Source organism: Lepisosteus platostomus, chromosome 10 (assembly GCF_059453375.1).
Source record: "Lepisosteus platostomus isolate fLepPlt1 chromosome 10, fLepPlt1.hap1, whole genome shotgun sequence".
Lineage (NCBI taxonomy): Eukaryota > Metazoa > Chordata > Actinopteri > Semionotiformes > Lepisosteidae > Lepisosteus > Lepisosteus platostomus.
In genome coordinates, this window is record NC_142620.1 from 45,715,309 (window position 1) to 45,741,352 (window position 26,044).

The 26,044-nt window shown below is 36.5% G+C and overlaps 2 protein-coding genes across 2 annotated transcripts in view; both read left to right on the forward strand.

The window, feature by feature from the left end:
- The first annotated feature begins 838 nt into the window (after positions 1–838).
- Positions 839–11,554, forward strand: xiap (X-linked inhibitor of apoptosis). Its single transcript, XM_088596734.1, has 7 exons — positions 839–1,207; positions 5,841–6,714; positions 7,142–7,241; positions 7,384–7,462; positions 8,198–8,237; positions 8,509–8,700; positions 10,141–11,554. Exons 2-7 carry the CDS (start codon positions 5,895–5,897, stop codon positions 10,329–10,331), a joined length of 1,422 nt encoding a protein of 473 aa, XP_088452860.1. The 5' UTR covers positions 839–1,207; positions 5,841–5,894; the 3' UTR covers positions 10,332–11,554.
- Positions 11,555–18,426: 6,872 nt separating this feature from the next.
- Positions 18,427–26,044, forward strand: part of stag2b (STAG2 cohesin complex component b) — a 43,137-nt gene continuing 35,519 nt past the window's right edge. The window contains exon 1 of the mRNA XM_088596736.1: positions 18,427–18,649. The gene's annotated coding sequence lies outside the window, so the exon portion shown is untranslated. The remainder of the gene's footprint in view (positions 18,650–26,044) is intronic.

Sequence of the window (26,044 nt, forward strand, 5' to 3'; positions counted from 1 at the left end):
TCCCAGGGGGTTTCTCGAAAAGAGTAGGGGTGTAACCCCATCCTCCTGGCCAAAATTCCCAATTTCCCTTACCAATCATGGCCTCCTAAGTAATGGCTTCATTAGTCTGCTCTCCTCCCCACTGATAGCTAATGTGTGGTGAGCGTTCTGGCGCACTATGGCTGCCATCGCATCATCCAGGTGGATGCTGCACATTGGTGGTGGTGAAGGGGAGTCCCCATTACCTGTAAAGTGCTTTGAGTGGAGTGTACAGAAAAGCGCTATATAAGTGTAAGCAATTATTAATACTGTATACCTGGATATGGCTGGAGTGACAAATAAACTTGAATTTGAACTTGACAAGGGCCGGGGGGAATTTGGCCAGGACACCAGGGCGGTCACACCCCTAATCTTTCTGAGAAAGGCCCTGAAGTTTTTAATGATCACAGGGAATCACGTGCTCGTTTTTACGCCTCCTCTAAAGAACAGCAGAGATACTGTGCCATACTGTGGCTTTAACACCCACAAAGACCCGGTGAGTGCCCCCTACTGGTCCCACTAAAACCTCTCCTGCAGCATCCATAGCCTTCCCAGGAGGTCACACATCCAGGTACTGGCCAGGCTCCATGTGCTTAGCTTCCGTGGGCTGCCAGTTGGACGATGATATAGCTACTAAAACTATAAAAACTAAACAGCCGTTTCGATATAGAATAACACTGGTCGTGTGCATTTATCTAGGAATGTGGCAGGCGTTTGTTAAAGCTTAATTTAATATTTCATCTTTTATTAAATGTTTAAAACGTTGCTTGTTCCTTTTTTTAAGTTACGGATAACTTCCTGTTCACAGTATGAAGAGAGAACGAGAACAGGCTTTCTTACTCGCCCTGAAGAGGGGAAATACAGACCTTCGTGATACGTCTACACTGGTAGCGCTTATGATACATCTGTACCGTTTTTCTTTTAGTAATTGATATTTAATACTAGAGATACAATAATGACAGACATTCTACCTATAATTTATGACTACTATTGACGGAATTTCTGCAAGGGGCACTCCAATCAAATAGGTTTGAAAATCCCCATGCTACCCACTATTCCCGAAAGCGCTTGATGTCAGATGCGTAACTTCCGGCTCTTTAACATAAATTGTACGGAAAGCAAGCGAAAAAAGAGAAGGTACCCGGAGAGTAATCAAACTAAGGACGCGAAAGGGGACACACTGTGACAGGTAAGTACCAACGTGTAGCAATTATGTTTATTGAGAACATGAAAATATACAGTATTTAAATGTATTATTTAGGGAAACGGTGCCAGATAGGACATAATTGTTTAAAGTGCACCACCTTGTGCCTTTGCATTACAATCCGGACAGTACCAGGAATAAGTTCGGAAATATACAGCGAAATGAGAATGCGCGTTTTACTGAAATATAGCATAGAAATTTATAAAGATGTTGCGGTCGTCGGAGATGTCATGGACTTGGACACTTTCAGTTAGTGTTTCGAAACCATGAAGGGATCCCTGGTACTTTCGGTAACATGTTAGTTTCAGCCACTAGTTAAACATGATAAGAATAACACTGTCAAATTGAATATCTTACTTTTATAGCAGTAACTTAATTCTAGATATTTTCCCTATAATGAGCAAGAATGTTTCCTGCGTTTTAAATATAGATTTAGCTTGCTTACCGCTTACGAAACAGACTGCATACGAATTTCTCATGTATGAAAGGTGAGATTACTTTACCTACAGATGAGAAACATTAATTTACTTTAATGTAAATACGAGAACAATATTAATACTAGAAGCTGAAGTGAATACTTTGGCTTTTGGTGTACTTACAGTGTATTGAATTTGGCGGTGTCGGTAATCCAGCTTTCCACACTTTCAAGCGCATGGTGCCGTTGGACATTTAAGATCTAGTTGGGTTTTAATTTTAAAATATTAAAGAAAATTCTGCAATAGCACAAGATGTTTTATTAATAGGTTATTGGTGTTATGTCTTTAACAACAGAGACGTCAGGGTTCTTAGCATTAGGGTCTTAAAATTCTATTGAATATTTAACCAGGTAAATCAATAGACAGACCTTTTTCTTATTTACTGTCTGGAAGTGCCAATTCATTATTTTGAATACCTTGCTCAATGGTACAACTGTGATGGGATTTTAACCTGCCATCTTCCAGTTAAAAATCCAGAGCCCCTAAACACTAAACTGAAGAACAACAGGAGGTTGTTATTAAGGAATATGAAAACTATGAAACATGCCTTTGTGACACATTGGGTAAATTTGACAGTATCGGTAACTATTCCAACACAGAGTTTTAACTGAGGCATATCTAAATGCAATTTTATGTAGTGTTGTCTCTTTGTAGGAACAATAGATATACATAACATTATTTTAAGAAAAGTCTGCCCTCTACAAAGTTTGGAGAGTTTTATAGGTTAAGTAGCTGAGCTGTTATGGCTCTGGTATTGGCTGTATCTAACTTTGCTTACAGTAAATTAAAAATGAGCAGTGTGTGAGTTTATCTGTAATAATGGGTTAGAGTCTGTAAGACCTCTACCAATGTTTTTAGTTTTATTACAGTTTTAAGTTAATCTTATTGGAAGATACCAGATTAGTTAAAATTATGTTGCTCCTTTTCAAAATAGGTTTCATTTTGTGTCACTTATTATGAATTTGCTTTGTGTGACATTTTGAGAGTGTGAAACTTGTTTTTAGAAGGATCAAATGTTTGTTTTTTTGAAAAGGACACATGTTACAGGTTCAAAGTGTGGGAACAAGGGCTGTGATTGATCGGGGTATGTTGTTGCTAAACAATTAACCTAGTGCTCATGCAATTACACAATATTGATTTGTACGCTTGGACACGTTTAAGTTCTTATTAAATTCTAACAATAATCTACATATTAAAGCGAGAGTAAGGATTATTTTATCCAGTAATTTATTAGTTTAGATCTTAGGTTGCCAGGTGTGTTAAGAGACTGTAAGGGAGTGCCGCATTCCTGGGCTGTACTTTGTGTCCCTTACACTATTCATGATTTGCTTTGATGAACAATGTACTATCAGCTGGTTACTAACAAATCTAGCAGCTAGGTTCAGTACCCTTGTTTAAATCTTAGGTCCACATCATTTCTCATTTAAGTCTCTTACACCAGAATTCCCTAGTCTTCATAAAATGCAGTGCCCACGCACAACACCTAACTCATTGAAATTGCTGTTTGTGTATGTATTTTAGTGTAGTCAAGAATGTATTTCATAAATGACTATGATAATATTTTGAACAATTTTCAAAACTCTGAACAACAAAATCTACAAAGCTAGTTGAGATGTGAGTAGTAGAATCCTTCTAGTACTCGGAGTGAAATGTCCAATTTAACTTAAGCAATTTGCTTTACCCCTGTTGTTACCTATTTCATTCTTGTCATGTGGTTAAGCATCCATAGTTTCCTTACAGCATGAACTCTTACAGCATTACAGCATGAAGATTTTTCATTGTGCCTGACCTGCATGTTCTTTGAGTGTGCCTTTTGCATGAGAATGTTAAATAATACAGCTGACTTTCAAAATGTTACAGTCCAGATCCTACAGAGTTTGGGGAATTTAGAAGACAGTTAATGGAGTAGAGAGCAAAATGTAAAGTGGCACATTTCAAAAACTAATGAAGGTGGCAGTTTGATTACTGTATATACTTAAGCAGGATAAACTATAACTGCAGTTACAGCAATTTATAGTACGACTGCATGGATAGACCTAAATTGATTTGAGAGGAGTACTTTTAAAAAAACTAATTCATGCTATAGTCAGTGAATAAAAATATTTTTACTTTAAAAAGGATATAGGACTGATCTCAGGGAAACAAGATGTTGTTCTCTTCAATGCACCTTTATACTGCCCATACAAATACCTTTTTATGGGAAATTCTCCAACTATGAAACAATACTCGCTGAAAAATGAATTTCCCCTTTGAGTGTATAAAAAGGGGAATTTTGATCCTCTTGTTCCTTTTTTATTTATTTTTTGTCATATATTGTATATCTAATAGCCCAGAACGTAACATATTAGACAATATGTAAGAGAAGAATTAACAATATATTGAAAACCTACTTTAACTTTTTAGTGAACATAAAATAAGAATTTGAATAATGCATAATTACAATATTTCTGTTGTGCTTATTAACTTTGAAAGCCTCAAAGATTATCAGTCTTTATATTGTTATATATAATTGTTATATTGAATGTGTCCCTGTAATAAATAGTTTAGTTCTAGTTGATGATTTGAATATTCTATTTATAAGGACTGGGCCGTTTCTGTCAGCAATACTTTAATTCCTGTCAGTATGATCTTAAAGTTCAAGGAAATGCAAAAACTTTGAACTGAGAAAAGCTGTAGGTGTACAAAGTTTCCAACATAGGTCTGAGTGATTCACCCGAAAGCAGAAGAGTGTCAAGTGCTAACATTGCTAACATTCTGTGTAGTATTAAATGTGTGGGCTATGGTACTGTACTCCATAATATTTGCAAGGTCTCTCAAAACTTTAAAAGCAAGGGTTTAATTACTAACTTTTTCTCTGAGCAGGACATCTGCCTCTCACAGGTCACGCTGTCTAAACATTGCTAGAGGGAGAGACTGCACATTACTATTCTTGCATGGCTCGGCTTTTCACTGGATGTGACCCTCATTGGGCAAGTGTGGGCTGTTCTGGACAGTTCGCTGTGAAAGAACTGCACTAATCCACTTCCCAGCATTCCCTGTTGCATGTTGTTAACAACACTGCTGTTCCTTTGTAAAGGCGAGCACCACAATGTACTCTCCACCAAACAAGAATACCGAGGTTGTTTTTGGCAGTTACAACTCAGAAATCGTAAATTTAAGACACAGGTTATTACATTTTTGACATGGTGTACTAAATATGCTTTCCCAAGATTTTCAAAGGTGGTCCTTACATTTTCTGAACATTTAATGACTGAACGGAGAAACGAGAAGTTCTCTAACGAAAAGTAATGGTGGATTTTATTCTAAGGGATTTTTTTTAGTTTTCTTCTCATTTCAGTCGCAGTTTTTTTTTCCTGGCTTCTTCCCTACACACCACTTTCACAATGGAAGGTGTGGCGAGACAATGAAGCTTTCGGTGGCTAGACGGGCTTATGAAACGCAACTCAAAGGAATGCTCAAAGCAGCAGATTCCCCCGCCTACTCTTTTTTTTTTAAGGCTTTCATTTCTGCTTTGTCTACTGTACGAAAGTGTCAGCGGCACACGTGCGCATTTGTGCAAGTATTAGACTTCGCTGAAAGTATAAAACATCGCGTTGAAACTCTCACCGAAATGTATAGCACATTTTAAAGCCGTAATGCAAAGAAACAAGAAATAAGCACCAACAAGAGAGAAACAGGTTTTCTTCTTATTTTCAGTTTTTAATTAACCATATTTACCGTAGTTTTAAAATTATTTATTGGGATCTGTCCATGTTATGTAATAAGAGTAAACTCGGAATACGCCCAAGCAGAGTATAGACTAAACCTCATGACTGTCTCATTATTTGATGTGCCGAGCCTAGTCTTTATTGGCTGCCAGAGCAGCAGAGTATATCGCATGCCTCCTGCCTCACATGGAAATGACAAGCCCTGCATGTGATCTTTCTTAAAGCCACAGTACTTCGCCCATATATTCTGCTCCCCCAGGTATATTCCCAGATATAAATGGGAATCTTATCTTAGAAATCGAATATAGTAGTTTTATGAACACTCTCTAGCTAGGGACCCAAACTCTAAAAGTCTAATACCCATAATAAATCCTAAATATGGATTTATATAATTTTACATTTTCAACGTGCTAATTTCTCCTGTGCTTATTACAGGCAGTTCTCTCTTCAGATCACCAGACCTCCCAAGAAACCTCTGCAAGATACATTATGGCTAGCGCTCAACATGATAGCGATATTGAATCGGACAACTGTGTGGACATGTCGGCCATGAAGATGCGATTGCGGTCCTTCTCAAATTTCCCCTGCATCGACGTGGTGTCCCCTCAGAGGTTAGCCCGGGCAGGATTCTATTTCACTGGTGAGGCTGACAAGGTGCAGTGCTTCAGCTGCAATCAGACGGTGGAGAACTGGCGCAGAGGGGATGCACCTGTGCAGAGACACCATCGGGTGTCCCCCAATTGCAAGTACCTCTGCTGCACACATCTGCTCCCTTCCCAGCATGCTGCTCTCAGTGAATTCCCGAGGCCAAGCCCTGATGACAGCCCCGATCCTTCGGCCAATGGCTCTTATGATGAAGAAGCAGAAGATCTGGAATACCGCCTGAGAACAGGAGAGATCGTGGACAACTCCACCTACCCAAGGACCCCTCACATGTGCAGGGAAGATGACCGCTTGAAGACATTTGAGAAATGGCCTTCGTCGGTCCCTGTGAGGCCGAGACAGCTGGCTCAGGCTGGTCTGTACTACCTCGATGTACAGGACCGAGTACAATGTTTCTACTGTGGAGGAGTATTGGGAGGCTGGGAACCTCAAGACGAACCTTGGAAGGAACACGAGAGGCACTTTCCGAATTGCTTCTTCATCCTCGGTCATGATGTCGGCAACATACCTTCTGAGCTGCCTCCTGAAAGTGCTAACCATTCGCATACATACATGGAGTCCTTTGAGGATCGTCTCCGAAGTTTTGCTAGTGTACCTCATCCCATTGACCCCGAGAGGCTTGCCCGAGCAGGATTTTATACTGAAGGTGCTGTACAAATGTATCTGAGCAAATTCAGTAGCATTGCAAAATACTAACATAATTTAACATATTTCCAAATATGTAGTTAATAGTTATCTACGATTCTTCTCTAAGCCATCAGGTCAGAATGCAAGCTTGCTCTATATATGTTAAGACACTTGGAAGGCAACAAGAAATGTAGGCTTCACAACTGCATGAGTAAGAACATGCAGTTTGTATAGCTGTTAAAAAATCCATGTATTGGCTAAAGAAAATGAGTACATTTTTGGATAACTTTGTCCATTACCGGTGTTGAATAGTTAACAACGAATGATGAAGTAAAGTGTTAACCCAGAGTATGACACTTTTAATCTGCATAAATGAGTCTGAGAGAAGAAATGTTATATTTGACCTCTGTGCGTTTGAAGGCTTACATGTAGCTGTGCAATTTCAGGTGTTCAGGACCGTGTGATATGTTTCAAGTGTGGAGGAGGCTTAAAAGACTGGCAGTCGGATGAGGAGCCCTGGGAAGAACATGCCAAGTATTACCCTGGGTAAAAACTGCATAAGCTATTAGAATGAGTTCTTTTTATTGCTTGTTGTTTCACGTGAGGCATAGTTCATTCCACGTGCAAATAAAAATGATTCCAGTGTCAGAATTTTACTAAACCTACTTCTTATTTTCCAAACAAACAGATGTAGCTTTGTGCTTATGGAGAAAGGCCAGCAGTTTGTGAACAGCATGCAGTTGCGAGACCACAGAAGAAATTTTCCTGTAAGTATGGATGGCTATGATTTCTTATTGCACTTTCTTTACCTTACACTTTTGGAATGTAAAAACTATTATGAAGTCTCTGTAAAAAAATGTTTGTCTAGCATATCCACTGTAGAGTAATATGTCTGGAGTTTTAATGCATTAAAAATAACCTGTTTATACAAATTTCTGTCTGCTATAATGAACCTATGTATTTGTATTTGCAAGTCCAAGTTCTTTCTGTGACCAGTTCGAAGTCTTTATATATTGCATAGGTCTGCCATACTTTAAAATATTACCCTTAACAATAAAAAAAAAAAAAAAAAAACATTCAATTTTTACGTTTGGGGGGGACAATTAAAATGTTATCTGTTTCTATTTTTTTAGAAGTATTTGAGTTCTTTTCTAATACTAAAAACTATTTTTTCATGCTACAAATTAGGTTTTTAAACCCATATTTTTATGGGTTTCCTTTTATTTTGTAATTAGACCGTTTAATTTAACCTGTTTCTGTAGATGTTTTATTTTTCTCAATACAAATTAGAAAATTTTAGTGATTGTAAAAGTAACAAAGTATGATATTGTGTAAATTGAGTTTATTTATATTGTTCTATGATAATCACAGTTATTTACATTATATATAATTTCTTCCTTTTTCATTATCAACAAAAATGATTCTTGTTGATCCTGCAATCATTTTTAACTAGCTAGCTTCAGACAATGTTTTGTAATATTTTGTAATACTTTTTTTTACAGGATGAAGATGATGAAAACAGTTTATCTGTATCTGAACAAGGTATGTTATGACTAAAGTTTATTCCACTGAAAATTAAAAAAGTTATTTCCTTCATCTCCTTCAACATGCAGTTGAACCTCATGAGTCTTCATTTATTTAGACATAAATGTTCAGTGGGGACCTTTAAGTGTTAAAACGCTGGAATTAAAAGTTGTTTCTCTTGGTAAGTGGTATGCCAGAGTTAAATCTCAAAGTAGTGTAAATGTTTTTCACTCAATTGAAAAGTATTTTTAAATTTAAAAAAAATCTCCTCGTCTATAATGTGTTGCAGAGTCTGATGTTATGCTCTCTGAGGTGGCCCAAAGAGCTTTAGAAATGGGCTTGGATGAGACCCAGGTGAAAACAAAAATCTTGGAGAAAATCCGTACAACTGGAGAAGGGTACAAATCTGTGCAGCTTCTGGTTGAAGACCTTCTGAATGAAGACGTGGAAAGTGATTCAGAAGAGACGCCTGAAAATGATGGTATGTTTTTTTTAAGAAGACATTTTTTTCTTTCTATTGTGGGAAGAAAGATTAGTATTAGATGTAATATTACAATAAATCAAAAGTAACTCCAGTGGTTTTAACTGAAAGCCTGGATGACCCAAACAAAGATTCTTGTTTTGTGCTTGTGGTTAGCTGACATATCCCGCACCGATCCTAGTGTTGTAGTCTCCCTCTTGTGGAATACAAAGGCATTTATATCCCAGTGGTCAGAATCTCATTTAAAGCGGCACTGCAATGTTGTTTTCCTAATTTGGGGTTATGAAGAATCTGCATTATTGAATGTATATCAAACCGCAATAAAAGTAAAATGTACACAGTGACTTGTCAAACCTGCAATGTGCATCACAAAATCGATGCAATTTACATTAGTCATTACCGAGGCTAGTGAGCAGAAGGGAACCCATCACATTGCAATTCGAGGGAACTTGAGTGCGAGTTTGACAACATTGTGACTTGCAGTACTTTCACAAACTTCATAATTTTGTTCATAAAATGTCTTTTTTTCTGTAACGTCAATGAATTTCTTTTGTTACCGATATTTAGTTGACCAGTCTGAGAAACTGGGACTGCAAATGGCGCGTTAGGCTTAATAGGTAATTATTTTGAGGAGGATTTGTAGTCTCAGTTAAACTGATGGATATAATACTGTGGATTGTGATATGAAATTTAATGCTTAATAATTCAACTTTATGAGTAGGTTTCAGGAAACCCCAAGAGTTATACAAGCATTAGAAAAATGAAAAGCTTTGATAAAAATCTTTTAGTTTTTGGCATGAAGAGTTGGATTTTAGCAATGCCACTAATGCCATTGAAGTTATCATTGTGAAGATGATGTCAAGTCTATGAGCATAATCTCAGTTTAATGTTCTAATGGAGATATTTTTGTCATCTTGTTGACCTACAAATCTCCTTATTCCTTATTGCCTTGATACTTTTTTAAATGCTGAAGAAAAAGTCAGCTTAATTATATTTTAATTGAAATAACACAAGGTGATGAATAGTTCATACTTATGTTTCTTCCCATTTAAATAATATAAAATAAATTTATAGAAATTACAATTCCACTGAGCATTTGCATTTCGACTAAAATGTACGAAGGTTTATTCCATGCTGAAAACTGAATTTCGGCTGTGGAGTCTTTATCAGCATGGAATAAATCTTTACTTGTTCCATTGCGGCCTACGCATGCTGACGCAGCTGTCTACTTGAACTACTAAAACGTACATAAGTGATTTTGAGTGCTTGATGTTTCCCTTGAGCAAAATGACAGAAAACCGTAATGTTCAAGGAAACTGCATTTAACATTATTAAGACGGTATGCACCTGGGCAGTCCCAATGTGCAGAGGGATTAGAAAAGTCTGGTAAAGCTGGTAAAACCTGCCTCTGCTCACTCTCCCTCTGTGTTACATTGGCAGAAGACCCCATGGAGAAACTCCGAAAGCTGCAGAGAGAGAAGCAGTGTAAAGTCTGCATGGACAGAGACATTGCCATAGTCTTCATCCCCTGTGGCCACCTGGTGACCTGCAAGAGGTGCTCCGACTCCCTCAGTAAATGCCCCATATGCTGTGCAGCTATAGTACAGAAAGTCAAAACCTACATTTCGTAATTTTCATTAAAACAAGATTTATTTTATAACAAATGGATTATAATGACCCAAGTGATCCTTGCAATCCTGTGCAAGATTGTTTTGAAGTGATATTATATTATTTTTGAATCCCTTTGTGGAGTAGATCTGAATTTGGTCAGACTCAAAAACTTTTTGTTTGAACAAGGGTGGCGGTGGATAGGGCCTTGTGTTTTGACTTTTTGAATGGTAAGTCAGTCATTTATAAGCTGATTTTGACAATTTAAAATATAACTATTTTTAAAACATAAAAGGAGGAAATATATAGATTATTTATATTTTTTAATCTGTTATTTTAACTTTTCGTATCATGAAGAACAGATACTTCTGATTAATATTTTTACTGGTGGGTTATTGGGATTAATTTCCATATAGCACTTTAGTGTTGGAATTTGTGTGTGTAAATATATAAAGAACATTAATGATTATATATAAATTTATTAAAGGAATAACAATACAATGTATATTTTGTTTTTAAGAAATTCACAAGAAATAACATTTCAATGAGGTCTATATCAAATGTAGCTTTAAGCCAACAGTTTAAACTACAGACATATTTTTTTAGCTCTTAAATTTGAGCATTTTAAAATAGTAATAATGTAATAAACGTTTTAAAAAAGCCTTTAAATCTTTTGGTGTAATTTACATGCATACAAATATTACAGTACTCTTCATCTACAGTGTATATACAATATAAAATAATGGTGTTGAATAGGTTATACATACTCTTGATTAAATAAGATGGCAGTTTGCCTTGGTACAGGAGAGAATAATGTTACTTAATTTTATGCCATGTCTGAAATGATGATGATGCTGCTGCCTCTAAGGTGATCTATAAATCAGAATTTGTTTTCAAAGCATTTTTGTAGTAACATGAATCCAACTACATTTTGATTTACCAAAACTGACCATCATTGACCTATAGAGAACACTAAACGGAGTTTAATTCCAAGTAGAAAAACACTTTTTTTGTGTATAAATTTTGTTGTTTTTCATTTGCATAAAAGTACACCTTTTAAACAGGATATAAGGTAGGTGGGTGTGCTGTAACCGGGAGGTTTCATGAGGAGAATTAGATGTGTGCCTGGAATGTACACCTTACTGTGCATTTGTACTGTACACCTTTAAAGATGAACAATTTGTGTTAAATATTAAAATATGGGGGCTTTTATTTGTCATTTTGAAGAATAAATACTTCTGAACTACTCAGTGCACTTTGTTTCTTGTGTCTGATGGTGGAGATGCGTTCTGCTCTTGCTCTGTTAGGTTTGATGTACCCTGCACAGGAAATCCACAACTGTTTATCTGCACGGCATTAGACACTGTGCCTCACGTTTCTGTACTCTTCACATTCCCTGTTGCAGAAATCCATTTTCAGCCTCCTGGGTTGCTTGCTGTAGGATGTTGCTTTTACTTTTGTGTCTGATACTAAAAAGAATAGGAATTTCAGACACAAACTGTTTCTTTAAGAAAAAATATGATGACCTCTTGGCTAAAATATTTTTACATTCACTACTAATATTAATGCTTTCTTTTCTAATTTTTCTTCTGTTTGTGGTCTAAGCATGGCTTGAAACCCAGGTGATGGAAAGATAACCGTTAAAACTTTAAATGGAATGCATAGCTAGTTTTTTTTATACCACTGTATTCAGTCTTTAAATTTGTATAATGAAAAGCACGCTAACATTTTGTAGTAAAGAAAAAAAAGTTGATCAATAGATCTTGGTTTTCAATGCACCTATAAGAGTATCATACTATAATTCCTTATAGTTGAGGTTTTTATTAATACTATTGAAAACCTTTCTGAGGACCACTAGTACAGAAGGAAAAAAATCTTTAATATCTTTTTTTCTTTTCTCTAGAATAGAGAAGAAATTGTGTAGTGGATAAAAGTCACAGTGGTTGAAGAAGACACATCCTGCCCTTAAGAATCAATACTTTTTATGTGTGCCATCAGTTCATAAAGACTATATGGAGAAAAGAGGGAAACTAACTTTTAAGCAAAACTATGGTATAAAATGTGTTCACAGGTTCAATTATCATTTTGCAGAAAATCAGTGGGTACTTAAAAAATTAGTTTGAAGCTTAAGTGGTGTTTTCCATTATTGAAAAGTTCCTAAAGAGTGCTTCAGAGGTGCTCTTCTCCCATGAGATCACTACTCTTTTGTATAACATAATGGACAAACTCGTATTTCCAGCTTGCAGCATCTGGATTTATTGTTAAACCTATTATAAATGTTTTACAATGGATGCTTTTAAAATAGTATTTCACTCCACAAAGTAATATTTAAGGTTTATTTGCCAATTGTCAGAAGCAAAAATCTCAAATTGATTGTTCTCAGTGGTCTGATGTTAGGCTAAACAGCCATTCCTCAGTCATTATAAATACTACCTGTAAAAAGCACAGGTACAATATATCTTGTATATAACTCCTAATTTAGCTGTAATGATTAATACTTTTAAGGAAGGAGGAAAACTTTCCCTCACAGGATAATTATCTAAAGCTTGTTCTAGGTTTAAGTTTTTTCCAACTTAAGGTCAACTATATGCTCAAAATCTTTGAACCATTACATTGATCTGATTTTTTCCATTTTGATTTGTTTGTTCCCCTTCATAAACTTTAAAATTACTAGATTTATTAAAATTATTAGAATAGGTTAAAGTTTCAGAATTGGAGGTGTAAATAGTTTTGTATCAATCACAACCTATTACTCAAAAGTCTAGAAACTGTAATTCAAAAGTCATATGCAGAGACAATCACTCATTCATCTGTTATCAGAAGGCCATTTAACCCAGAGCTTATCTGGGTGCACTCAGTCTCTCATATCAAAGTATGTTATTTATCTCATAAAGTTTGGCTACAACTCCCAGTTTTTTTAATTTTTAAAGGCCCTTTACATGTAGTTTGTGTGCACTGACAAATCTGCTTGCCTATGCCAATTAAATAACCCAGTAACTTTAAATTGGTTATTGAGTTCGATTTGCTAGATGGTCTAGGTAGCAATTGGTTATTAAATATATGAAAGAAATGGTAAAAGGCTCTTAAGTGCAGAAGCATTGTGCACTTTGGCCCCTGCAGAATTGACATTTTCTTCTTACCTGCGTCAGCTAGTAACAGACAAACAGAATGTCAGAGCCAAGAGAAGGAGATTATCGCTAGGAAAACTGAACTGGCTAAGAAGCAAGAAAGATCTGAAATCATTTCAAAAGGCCAAATGGCACAATCTGACTGAGTAGCACATGAAACATACAGTAAGAGTTGCGACTTCAGCTTCTAATTTGAATGCTGTTTTTCTATTCTAATTTCCTATTTTGTCATTTACAACTCTATTAAACAGATAACATAATAATGTTTTGATATTTACAGACTTCCTAATTTCATTTCAGTAAGTTTTAACTCCATTCAAATGTCACCATCAACTCGGCACACTTGATAAATCTACAGAAGCAACTGATAAGTCAGAAGACTGGAACACACAAGAGCTATGATTAGTTTAGCCTACATTTATTGGAAGCTTAGTGCTTCCAGTTTGTCAAGGGATGATAGTCATCTTAATGATGCTCAAGGAAACATATTTGCATGGTAGTGTCTGTCAATTCAATTGCACGACTTCTCTGGACATCATGGAGCCGAAAAATGTTATTAGTGGCTATAACTGTATGAAAAACTTCAGTTTACTTGATGTATGTGAGGAAAACAGAGAAAGATTCCTTAAACAATTAGCATCACTCAATATGCTTAAATAATCATGTGTTCATTGGCTATCCCTTGGGGTCAAGAATGGTTGTCTTCCATGAACCTGAAGGTGACCGATAAAGGTTAATATGGGATTTTCTCACACTGAGGCAGATTGAGCAGGTGTCTCTGGACAACTCTTCCTGATTTGGTCAAGGGATATAACCACCCAAGAGTTGATATGGATGTTGCATTTCTGCAAGTTTGCTTTTACCATATCTTCTAAACGCTTCTGCTGTCCTGCTGGGGTGTAATTGCCTTGGTTAAACTAGGAGAAGAGGACTTTCATCGAAAGCCTGGTATCTGACAACTGAAAGACATGATCAAGTGGAACTGATGGTGGACATGCATAGCTTCTAACGGATGGTGGTGTCTGTTCTCCTACTTGACAGATAGATAAAATCTTCTGTTTGTAGTGTCGGTGATATGATTTCAGGGCTTTCGAGCATCTCCTGTATACTGTCTGCATTTCAGCCCTGTACAGTGAAGGGGGAAAGATGACTGCAAGGTGGACCGTTAATTTTGATGTTGTGATCCTCATAACACCAACTACCTCAAGTGACCAAAGGCTGGACTTGCTGATTTTAGACAAAGTATTTCTTCATTAGTATCAGTTTGCTGTCATAGATAACCCAAGTAAAAAAATCTTGCTGAAGGCATTGGTCATATTTATAAAATTGAACGCAGTTTAATTAATGTTTGGTGAAAGAACATAACCGCTTTCAAGGTTACAAATTGATACCTTTTTCTTCTCAGTTTTAAACACTCTTCCCTCGTGTTCTCCGGTTTCACAGTTTTTCCATGAAGAGGCCCTCTGTGTTGACTTAGTCAATTTCTTTTAAGGATGTTTAATACTTAGGGTCAGGCTTCCACATTGACTTGTCTTTTCAAGATAAAGATTCAGTTCTGTTATTTGTTTTTTATGTTTTATCAGTTATTTTCTCTTATAAATGCATTATATAATTAAATTAACTTATAGAATGTAGCATTCTATATGCCTTTTCATTGTCCCCTCACATTGCCTAGAGAAAAAAAGTGAATGATGTACAGTATCAGTTTGGACATCCAAGTGTTTATCTTAAAAGGTAAAACAGCTGTGAAGAGATCTTAAAACAAAGATATTACAAGTCACCTTGGATGAGGGCATCTGCTAATCAAAATAAGAAATAAAATCAAGTCTAAAAAGTGTCCATCTGTGAGAATTCAGTGTAAAAATGAAATGTATTTCATACATAAAAAGTAATATTCATAAAATGGAGAACAAGAAGGCAGTTCCAAGTCAGAAGACAAAAGATTTCCGTTGTATAAAAGCTAAATGCTGAAGCAAATGACTAACAAGGTAATGAAGTATAGCTGGAGATGGAAAAAAAACTGGATTATCTACTGGGATCAATTATGATAAAGAATCTCAGTTTTTGAGATTATTTTGAGATAGACACATTATAGTAGGTCACTGGGGTGCTGCTGAATTTAGTTTATCTTATTGCATTTTCTCAGGTGACAAGTCCCTGGGCTGTGCATGACAAATAGAAACCAACATTTTGTTCAAAATAGTGTCCATAATTGTATCTATTTTGGATCATTAAAGAAAAAAAAGTGTTAATATTTAAGCATCTATAGGCTTTAATTCTACTTATTACAAACGTTTGTGTATTAATAAAATAATTTGGATTATATACAGTGCCTATAAGAAGTATTCACCCACCTTGGACTTTTTCACATTTTATTGTTACAGCATGGATCCATGATGTACTTAACTGAGAATTTTTGCCACTCATTAACACAAAGTACTCTATAATGTCAAAGTGTGTGTGGGGGGAATCCATCCATTTTACTACATTAAAAATAAACAGAAAATAATTGAATACATAAGTATTCAACCCCCCGAGATAATACTTGGTAGGACCACCTTGGAAGACCATAGAATCTTCTTCCAAATTGTTGAGTCTCTCACATGCCTGGGGAAAGTCCAGTCAAGATGTGATACAAGTTCCCCCCAACAAAGGCTTTCTTCTTGCCACCCTTCCATACAAGGGAGATTTAAGAAGTGTGTATGCTATTGTTTGCTCATGCACATCTCGGTCTCAGTCATAATTAATAATTGCTTACACTTATATAGCGCTTTTCTGGACACTCCACGCAAAGCACTTTACAGGTAATGGGGACTCCCCTCCACCACCAATGTGCAGCATCCACCTGGATGATGTGACGGCAGCCATAGTGCGCCAGAACGCTCACCGCACATCAGCTATCAGTGGGGAGGAGGGCAGAGTAATGAAGCCAATTCAAAGATGGAGATTATTAGGAGGCCATGATTGGTAAGGGCCAATGGGAAATTTGGCCAGGACCCCTACTCTTTTTGAGAAACGCCCCGGGAGTCATAGAGGACTGCAACTTTTTTAGAGTTGCCACAAGCCTCTTGGTGGTCTCCCTTAATACGGCTCTTCTTGCCCGGACACTCGGTTTTGGAGGACGGCCGCTTCTGGGCAGATTCACGGTTGTTCCATATTTTCTCACCTTTTTAATGATGGACTTCACTGTGCTTTGAGGTATATTCAATGCCTTGGAAATTGTCTTATATCCTTGCCCTGACTGGTATTTTTCAAGAACCTTGTCTCAGATCTGCTTGGAATGTATCCTCATCCTCATCCTCATCCTCATCCTCATCCTCATCCTCATCCTCATCCTCATCCTCATCCTCATGGTCATGGTCATGGTCATGGTCATGGTCATGGTCATGGTGTAGTGTTTCTTTGGAAATGCACTAAGTGGAGAAAGTCCTAGACACAGGTGTATTTGTTCTAAAATAATGTGAAACACCTCAACTGCACACAGGTGGACTTCAATCAAATAATTACAGCATGTGACTTGGAGGAGAGAGCTGGTTACTTCAGAGGTAATTTGGTCTTTCAAAGCAAGGGGGTGAATACTTATGCATTCAATTATTTTCTGTTTTTTATTTTTTATTAAATTAGTAAAATGTCTGGAGTTTTTTTCACTTTGACATTAAAGAGTACTTTGTGTTGATGAGTGGCAAAAAGTCTCAGTTCCGTGCTGTAACAATAAAAGTCCAAGGGGGTGAATACTTTTTAGAGGCACAGTATTTGTTATACAATATGTACCTGTAGCACATAGTGTTACTTTCACACTATATCTAATATTTTTATAAAATTCCATACAAGGAAGAACATCATAATGTTGCCTTTTGTTATTCCAAGTTTTTCCAATGGTTACCATATAGAGCCAAAAAGAGGTGATACGTAGTAAAAAGTCTAAACCCATGAGTGACTGCGACTACTCTTTAATTTAAAATTTTGCCATTTTGATTATTATATAACTTATTGGAAAATTACCCAATGTTTTCAAATAATTTAAAATAATGTTAGACTAATTACTAAAATTACTAATTTTTCATTTTCATTCAAGTTTTGCAGTTAGATCTACGTGATAAATAAATGTTTAGCCTACAACAGTGTATATATACAAGCTCCAAGCCCATGTAGATTGTATGGTTGACAGGGCCTTCTCCTGTTATGCCCCCAAGCTCTGGAACTCTCTGCCCAAGGATATCAGAGAGTCACCTTCTCTAAACTCCTTCAAATCCAGACTCAAAACCCTCTTCTTCAGAAAAGCCTTTACTTAACTGGTTCCATTCTTTACCCCTCTGCTCTTAGTACCACCATCCACAGTCTCCTCTATATTGTAATTGTGTTTTATCTTGTGTATTCTTCTTATTTATTGTTGTATTCTCTTATTTATTGTTATTGTCATCCTGTAAAGCAATTTGAAAAGCCACCTTTATAGGCGCTATATAAAATAAAGTTTATTATTATTATTATTTTTCATTGTGCAATGTGATAACTTCTTAAGATAAATATAAGATGTATTCTGGTGAAGTAATCGACTTCAATCGTACTAAAGTTCTTTATTTACCGAAGAAGTAGACTGAAGAACGCAGCATCTTTCCACATATTTATGTTTGTATACCTCCAGGGAATTAAAATTTTCCATTTATTATAAATAGTAATTAAAAGTTGTATTTAGTACACGTACTGTTTTGTTTTGTTTTTGTTGTTATTTAGCTGGGATAGCTTGCATTAATGCACATTCCCTTGGATAAAGACGACTGTATAATACAATAATAACTACTCAGAAGGGAAACAAAAATGTTTCATGCGATTGCTTACAAAAATATTCTAAAAATATTTGACTTTCTGTTAACTCAGAACACCATAGCGATCTTGCGTGCGGTCCTTCTTCCTGACTCTAGATGTCAGCCAACACACGGAGAGACGAACGCCGTTCCTTCTGACCGGCAGGTGGCGCCTCTGCAGCACAGGTCTCCCTTCTCCTCAATCATCGAAACAACAAACCGAACAGAGCAAGCGGGGTAAAGAGAGAGAGAGAGAGTCCAAAACCGCCTGTGACCGCCACTTTCAAACTCGGTCGGTAAAATAGCCAAGAAGAAAAATTAACAAAATTAAGCGCTCCAAGGCTTTCAAATTTGGATTACCGCTGCGACTAGGGGCTTGGGGAGTCTGCTGGGGTTGCTCTCTGCGGCGAGGTAAGTTGTAAAATGGCGGAGAAGGTTCTGGAAGTTTGTTGGTTTGTGTTTGTGTTGGTTTGTGTCGGAGGTTCGTGTTTCGGTGTCAGGAAGAGAGGAACGAGAGAGTCGATGGGGAGATGGTTTTTTTTAAACGGACTCGATTTTTTTCAAAACGAGGAGCAGACTTAACACCGTTTTATTTCGGTACGCGCAGATCAAACACCAACGATTAATATGCATTTTTTTTCTGTTTGGTATTTTCTCATTTGTTATCCCCCCTAATGTCGGAACTGTTTCAAACGTGACAGCCGCGGAGTTATTGAAACTCAAACTCTGAGGCAAGATGGAGGACACAAGGACAAGATATTTTCAAAAGGGGGGAAATGCTGTTAGTTATTTAAGCCACCGGGCTTTGCGCTTATGGAGTATTAAACCTGTATTTTTACCGCTGTGCTGGTGAATTCGCGCTAGTTGCGGGCTTAGTCGAAGAAGGCCGGAAAATTATTGCGTTTTCAACAGAGTCAAGATGGAGAATCCTGAACAGCTGCTGGGCTGGCTTCAAGATGGAGGAGGATTTTATTTGCTTTTTCGACTATATATGTATTTTCCAGTTCGATATTTTCGGGATCGTAAGATGCACGGCATAGTGTGTACCCAAGGGGACACCGATTGCGTTCTGCGATGACTAACCGAATTACCTGTGAGGAAGTAGTTGGAGAGCTCTCAGAAATTGCGTTTTTTTTTAGGGAAATATGGAGGGACTGTTTTCATGACTTTACAGAGACGGATCTTTTCATGCTTGTTGGCCTTCCAAAGCGTGGAGCCCAGAAAAGCTGTTTTTAAATGTAGTCGTAGGACGATATACTCTGGATTTGATCATTTTATGTACCGTGTAGTTTGCTAGCGTGTCCCAGCTGAAGAATATTGTATTTGAAGCGGTTTTACCGGCGAGTGGGTTTAGGCCCAGGATGATCCTGAACATTGTATTAATTTTTTAATGCTTTCGCGGATTTTATGATCAGCTTCCACTTCTATGCAAGGTTCTTTATTAATGAATAGAAATTTGGGACGTGCAGACATTATTTTGTTTTTTCTGAAGTCTGCTTAGATGGACTTTTTGGCGCCAGATTTATAGTTGTATGAAATCATTAAATTGGGGGGGGGGGGGAGAGTTGTTGCCAACCAGACATTAAAATACAATCTATTTTGCACAATCGTTTTGCCGAACGATGTTTTTTTTCCCACGACGTTGTGCCATATTTATAGCGTTAATAAAATGTTTGTTTTTGGTCTTTGTTTTCTTTAACCTCCTTTGGAATTTTTTTTTTGAAAGTTGTAACTCAGACGGGTTTTTTTTAAACAACCGTATGGGCGCAAAAAAAATGAGCACCACTGTTCCATGTCGTGAATTTTTCATGTTTCTCGTGTAAGCATGTCAAAGCACTTGGTTAACTTCGTTGTGTATAGTTACGTACGCACGTTGTGAAATAAATGCATTCTGAACTAAAGTAATGTCCACTTCACATTGTTGCTACTTCTTAAACGAGCATTTTATTAATTTCTTTGTGTCTTCCAAATACAGTAGTAATATTAAGCCACACCCTGTTTATGCTTGGAAATAGTCTTCGTTTCGAAAGGGGGGGCTGGGTGGCGCTAGAATCACTTCCTTAACCGGGATTAAAAAGGTGAACTTCGACTGGGCTTTATTTATATATGCATCCTTGGCTGGGAGAAGAGTGAAGAGAACAGGCGATCCCTTCTTCTTTTTTCCCCCAGTGTCATGTTAATGTAAGAGGATTCAAGACCCCCTTCCCCTCCTCCCACCGTGCCTGGATTCTAAAGCTTCGAGCCCCCTTGTTCCTGTCGAAAATGCGTCATTTCAGCAGCGCTGACCGGAGTCTCTTTGCTCCTGTTTCGGCTTGTTTACGTCTGCAAATGTTAATGATTTGCGCTGATTGGTCCAGAGGGTGGAAGTCTGGGGGACGGGACATGTCCTTGTATGGAGTGAGGAGGCAGGACCCGCGAGCGGTGGCGAAGGGGTTTTGGAAGCAGGAGGGGGAAATGAAGGCCAGTGAGGAAACTGAAGGGGGGGGGTGCTGTCCTCCACCCCCCTTCCCCTCCTGCCGCTTTTTGATGAACTAGAAATGGTTTTAAAGTAGATATTAATGTCCAGTAAAAAAAAATATCCCCCGCTTCCTTTTTTTTTTGTCGAGGTTGTGTCGACACCTTGAACGCCCAGCGGTTTTTCAGCTCGTTTCTTTTCTACATGCAGTCTAGCAGCTGGTGTTGCATGAAATAAGTGGGTTAGGCGTTTATGTAATGTAGTTTTGCTTAGTGTAAAACGGTGTTGAACACGTCATTGGTGGATTTTAGCAAGCCTGTTAGGCACGTTTCTCATGTACATGCTTTTTTTTTTGCTGTCGAGGCAGTCCTTTTATATGGACCATCGAAATCCCTGAAACCCTAATAAATCATGCACGTTGCGAGGCGTAAGACAAGGAAACTCGACGTAACTAACAGTAGTTTTTAAGGTCCATATTTGGATTTTCCCCACTTTTCATAAAATCCATGTCTGAAAATAGGTTTTGGAATAAAGAAAAACTGAAATAGAAGTAGAAGCTTCTTGCGGAGTCATCATAGATTTACCCACATAAGAATACGAGGTTGTTTTATAAGCTGTCTTTTAATTGTCCAGTTATTTTCGTCTTTTATTCACTTTTAAAACACTTTATTACAGGTTTAGTGTAGTAACCGCCTATGTTTCGAAATAAAAAGACCGATACAGCCATCAAATAATGCTGTATTCTTAGTGACATGTTCTTCTCTAACAAGGGACTGTTTGTTAAGAGAAGCTCAGCAAATTGTTGAGGACAAGCCCAAATGCTGATAGGAATTTAAATGCCTTCAAAAATGAGTCAACATAGGTTGTATAGTATAGAGTCTTTTTTTTTTTAAAGAAAGCTGAGCCTACCAGTAATAAAAGCTGCAGTAGTTGACGTGGACAATAAGCAGCTTTTTAGGGATACAGCTTTTGGAAAAAAGTCATTTTTAACTTTAATCATACAGAAATATAGTCAACGGCACATTATATAGAATATAGTTTTTTATAGTTAGAGTATAATTATATAGAATTTAGTGAACCACTCCCCCTTTTCCTGATGAGATTATTGAAAGTTAGAATACTCTACAGTGTTTTAGCTGTTTAAAAACGCTTTCCTAATTTGCATACCTTACAAGCTCAAAGTTTTGGTATGTTTCAATATAAAATTGCAGAAGTAAAGATGGCTATCAAAGGAGATTTAAAATTAGGCTTTTCATTCTCCCATTATTGAATGCATGTCTTAATAAAGCAAAACACATTTATAAGGTTTTGTGGTGCAGCATATAATTCATAACAGACAATTCTTTGGCAATATAACTACATGCAGAGATATCAGAAACATATGACCAGTTACAAAACATTATAGGAAACATGTAAGGTGGCTGTATGGTGATATCACTGCTAACTGTACTCGAATTAAACTACTTATAAGTCATTTATTGTGTTTTGTTGTATTGTACATGTTATTACTTTTATATAAGTAACTATGGGTGGCAGCAATTGCTTTCCATATATGTATAGAAGTGGTATAGAAATTACACCTGGTGTAATTCAAATACAGGGTGTCTGGTGTACACACTTAAGTTGCTTTTATCTGCTGCATCACAAAGCCCTCACAGCTGCATCAGAGTTAACAAATGACCAAACAGGTGTGTAAATAATATTGATTGAAAGCTTTATCTGATTTAAGATTATCCGACAAACTGTTTGATAGTGGTTCCTGCAGGATGTTGATAAGTTCCTGTTGCATGCATGAAAATCAACATTTCAGTAGAGGTTTATAAAGTGTAGTTCTCTCTTTTATCGGAAAATAGGCACTATTCCCCTATTTAGATGGCATTTGCTATACCTTGATAACTGTCACTTCAGCTTTTAAAAGCATCTCAGAATATCCTCATAATGGAAAACTGTCATGTTTACATCTTACCATCTTACTGCCACTTACTACATCATGTTTATATCTTACCACCTGCATGTAGTACATCTTACAAAAAGTAAGCTATTTCAATGAGCGATGCATCTTTTGTTTTTGTCATAACATGTCATATACTGTATCAGTTGAAAATCTGGAGTTTAAGATGCTGTGGCTGTTTAGCACCTTTGTGACAGACATAAAGTATGTATATGTTAAAAAAAGTACTTAAAGTCATAACAATGCCAACTGATTGGGAACAGTATTCATTTTATTTAAGTTTTTTTATTAATTAGTTGTCCACTGCAATATGGCACTTGCTGGCCTACTAATTGTTGGAATTCACTGCTTATGACAGTTTCATCATTCTCTTCAACAGCTTGATTTCCTTGTCCATTTATGAATCTCTTGTACATGTCTTTAGATCTGAAACATGAATTTTATTGAAGGCTGCATAACAATTTCACCTTCTGGTGCACTCGTGATTTTATAAACTGGGAGCATCTCAGTTACCAGTTAAGTGGTAACTAATAGGGGTTGATTGAAAGGAGTTCATGAGTTAAGCAATGAGGTTTTAATGTTCAGTTTTAAGTTGTTAAAATGTGGATAACAAAATTCTTACATACTTAAGTTTTGTTGTTGACTGAAATGCAGGTGTTGGAGCCTGTATTAAGTGATAATAGATATACAGTTTCAAAATCCCCTGCAACACTAAAAAAATAGATTTTTCACATGGGTGCTGTTCCAATATATATACTAGACTGGTACATTTTGTTATCAAACATGGCAAATATAAAAATAGAAGGTACAGTCAATTGGTTTTCTTAAGTTAAACCACATTAATAAAGGGTATAATGGAATTAATATCAAATTATTTTTGTTAGGTGACCTTGTCTCACACCTAACATGAGTATTTGGAACTGCATGAAGTAGTTTGCATTTGAAGTTAAGAAATGTACTAGTGAAGTTCAAACGTTGGCATCAGAATTTAAATACTAGGAAAAACCTGAAAACACTCTTTATAGGACAGGCTTATTTTTTTCTCCCTTCTCCAGCAGGCAGAAATTGGAACTGTTTTAATTCTTCAGTGGTTCTTTTGTGAATAGAAATTTGATTTTGGCACTAGAGATGCATCTGTCAATTGATAATTTCTTGTCACATCAGGTGTTCTGCTCATGCATTAGAATTAAGCAAGAGAAGTGACCTGCCGTTATGCAGTAACTGGATAAACTGTCACCTTTCTGTGTCATGCAGTTGTGACTTTACATGAAATCTGTGCTCTATATAATAATTTTGGCATTTAGCACCTTTATAGTTTTTTCTTTTTAATGCTTGCAGCACATCACCATTTCCATGTTTTCTGTGATAGTTTAAGGTTAGTGTCTCCTGTGACAATTTTGCAGTAAAAGTATTAATGCGTCAGCTGTCTTGGTAGTGTTTAAACTGCAAGCTGCCCAATATTCCTCATAAGACAACAGCTGTACTGTTTTTCTTCGTGTTTGAGAATTAAGGTAAAATTCTCCGAAATTGAAGCCCTTTTCAATATTTGTTATGTTAATGAAAAAGTACAGTGGTAGAATAATACCAGTACTTTGTAGTAGGAGTCCTAAAATACATTAGCACTTACGTTCATGGACGAATGGCCTGGTTTTGTAAAACCAAATAAACATACAATTTTCATTGTTTAATTGTGACAATGAAATGCATAAGCACATGCAATATATAGGAAAACTAAAATACTCTTAATCTGTTTTTTAGTTTTTGAAGAAACCTCGAGGTAGGACTGAACCTCAAAGTGAAAATCTGTGCTCTCTTGTCTTTCTGTTTTCACATTAAATTTTAAAACGTTGGGAGTTGAAAGCATCATAGCCACCTCATCTCTACAATGCAGGTATCCTACATGAAATGTTTGTACATGGGTACTAAAACATACAGTTCTGTATTTTACACAGTGGACATTTTGCATTTGAATAAAAATGGTTTCTTATTAAAATACTTAAGAGTCTTTAGTGTTTGCCTTCCACAGAAAATGTGGAACATATGGAGTTGTCTTTGAAGTTATCCAGTAAATTCTGCACTTCTCTCCTTAATTCGTTTTTTAATGTTCACCTTACTGTCATTAACGAATATAAGTTTTTTATCCATGGTAGTATTTAGTCAGATTATTTGTAGGAATACATTTGCCAAATGAAGAGCTAGAAGCTCAAAATTATTTTTAGGAGAGTTACAATTAGCAGAGGTTAACTTGTTGTATTTTTTCCACATCTTATTTCCTCTTTACTACACAGATGAGGGTGCAGACAGTGTGCTTTAGTAAGATAATACTGTTTGTTAGGTGAAAAAGGAAGAATGTGGTATGCAAACCAGGAATGTATTCCTACCTTTGCATATGTAATATATTTGAACAATAGGTAGTGTATTCTTTACTATTCTGATGGCATAGTACAGTTTGTTGCATTACTTTGCTGTTAACGAGAACTACATACTACAAACAGGTGTACAGATTGCAAAGGTTCTCAGACCCTTGCACAGATTTCAGTTTACTTTAAAGCTTATGGTTCTGACACTTCGCAGTAGCAATTAATGTTATATACATAACCTACTCTGCACCTAGAAAGTAAAAAAAAAAAAGTTAATATTAAAGAAAAAAGGCAAATTTATGATTGCATAGGGGTTCGCTGCCTTGACTATGGAAAACTAAAATTTTTGTGCAAAAAATTATCATAATGTGCCGCAAAAGTAGATAGGTAGCCTTTCTGTCTCTGTGAAGTTCATTGGTCAGGTAGTGAACAACTATCAAAACAACTCAAAGATAAAATGACAGATCAGGAGAAAGGTATAAACAAAAACACTGAATGTTCCTTTTAGTGTTGTGTAGCTGATCTTTAAGAAGTGGAATGTGTTTCATACCACCCAGAAAATGCCTTACAAAGCATCTAGGCAAGGAGGAAACTGGTTAGGGATGCTGTAGGGCAATCTGTGACTTTGAAAGTGCTGTAGTGTTCAGTGGCTGAAAAGGGAGGTAATGTTCATGAGTTAATAATATCCCAGTCACTCTACCAAGTTGGTCTGTATGGTGTAGTGGAAACAAGCATAACTGGTTCCAGACTTTCTTCTCATATGTGGAAACATTTTAGATACTGCTCTTAATTCCCGTTTAAATACATTTAAGTACCTGATTTGTTCAAGTGCTTGTAACTGGACATAAACCAGCTTAGTTGACATACATTTCTGATATATTTGAAGAGTATATTTTATGACAAGTAGAATTTACCAGCACATGCATGCCGTTATGTTTAAATGTATTATGAAGAAGTGGAGATAAAATGTAAAAGTATAAAAGCAGTCTGATGATATTGATGCTGTGCATTCATAGGGTGCAGAATCAAAATAAAGTGTT

Bases quoted from the DNA above. Each gene is read 5' to 3' on its own strand.
- xiap (XM_088596734.1), top strand. From the start codon at position 5,895: ATGGCTAGCGCTCAACATGATAGCGATATTGAATCGGACAACTGTGTG. The intron at 6,715-7,141 runs GTGCTGTACAAA...GTGCAATTTCAG, and splicing joins AGCAGGATTTTATACTGAAG to GTGTTCAGGACCGTGTGATA. The intron at 8,238-8,508 runs GTATGTTATGAC...AATGTGTTGCAG, and splicing joins TTTATCTGTATCTGAACAAG to AGTCTGATGTTATGCTCTCT.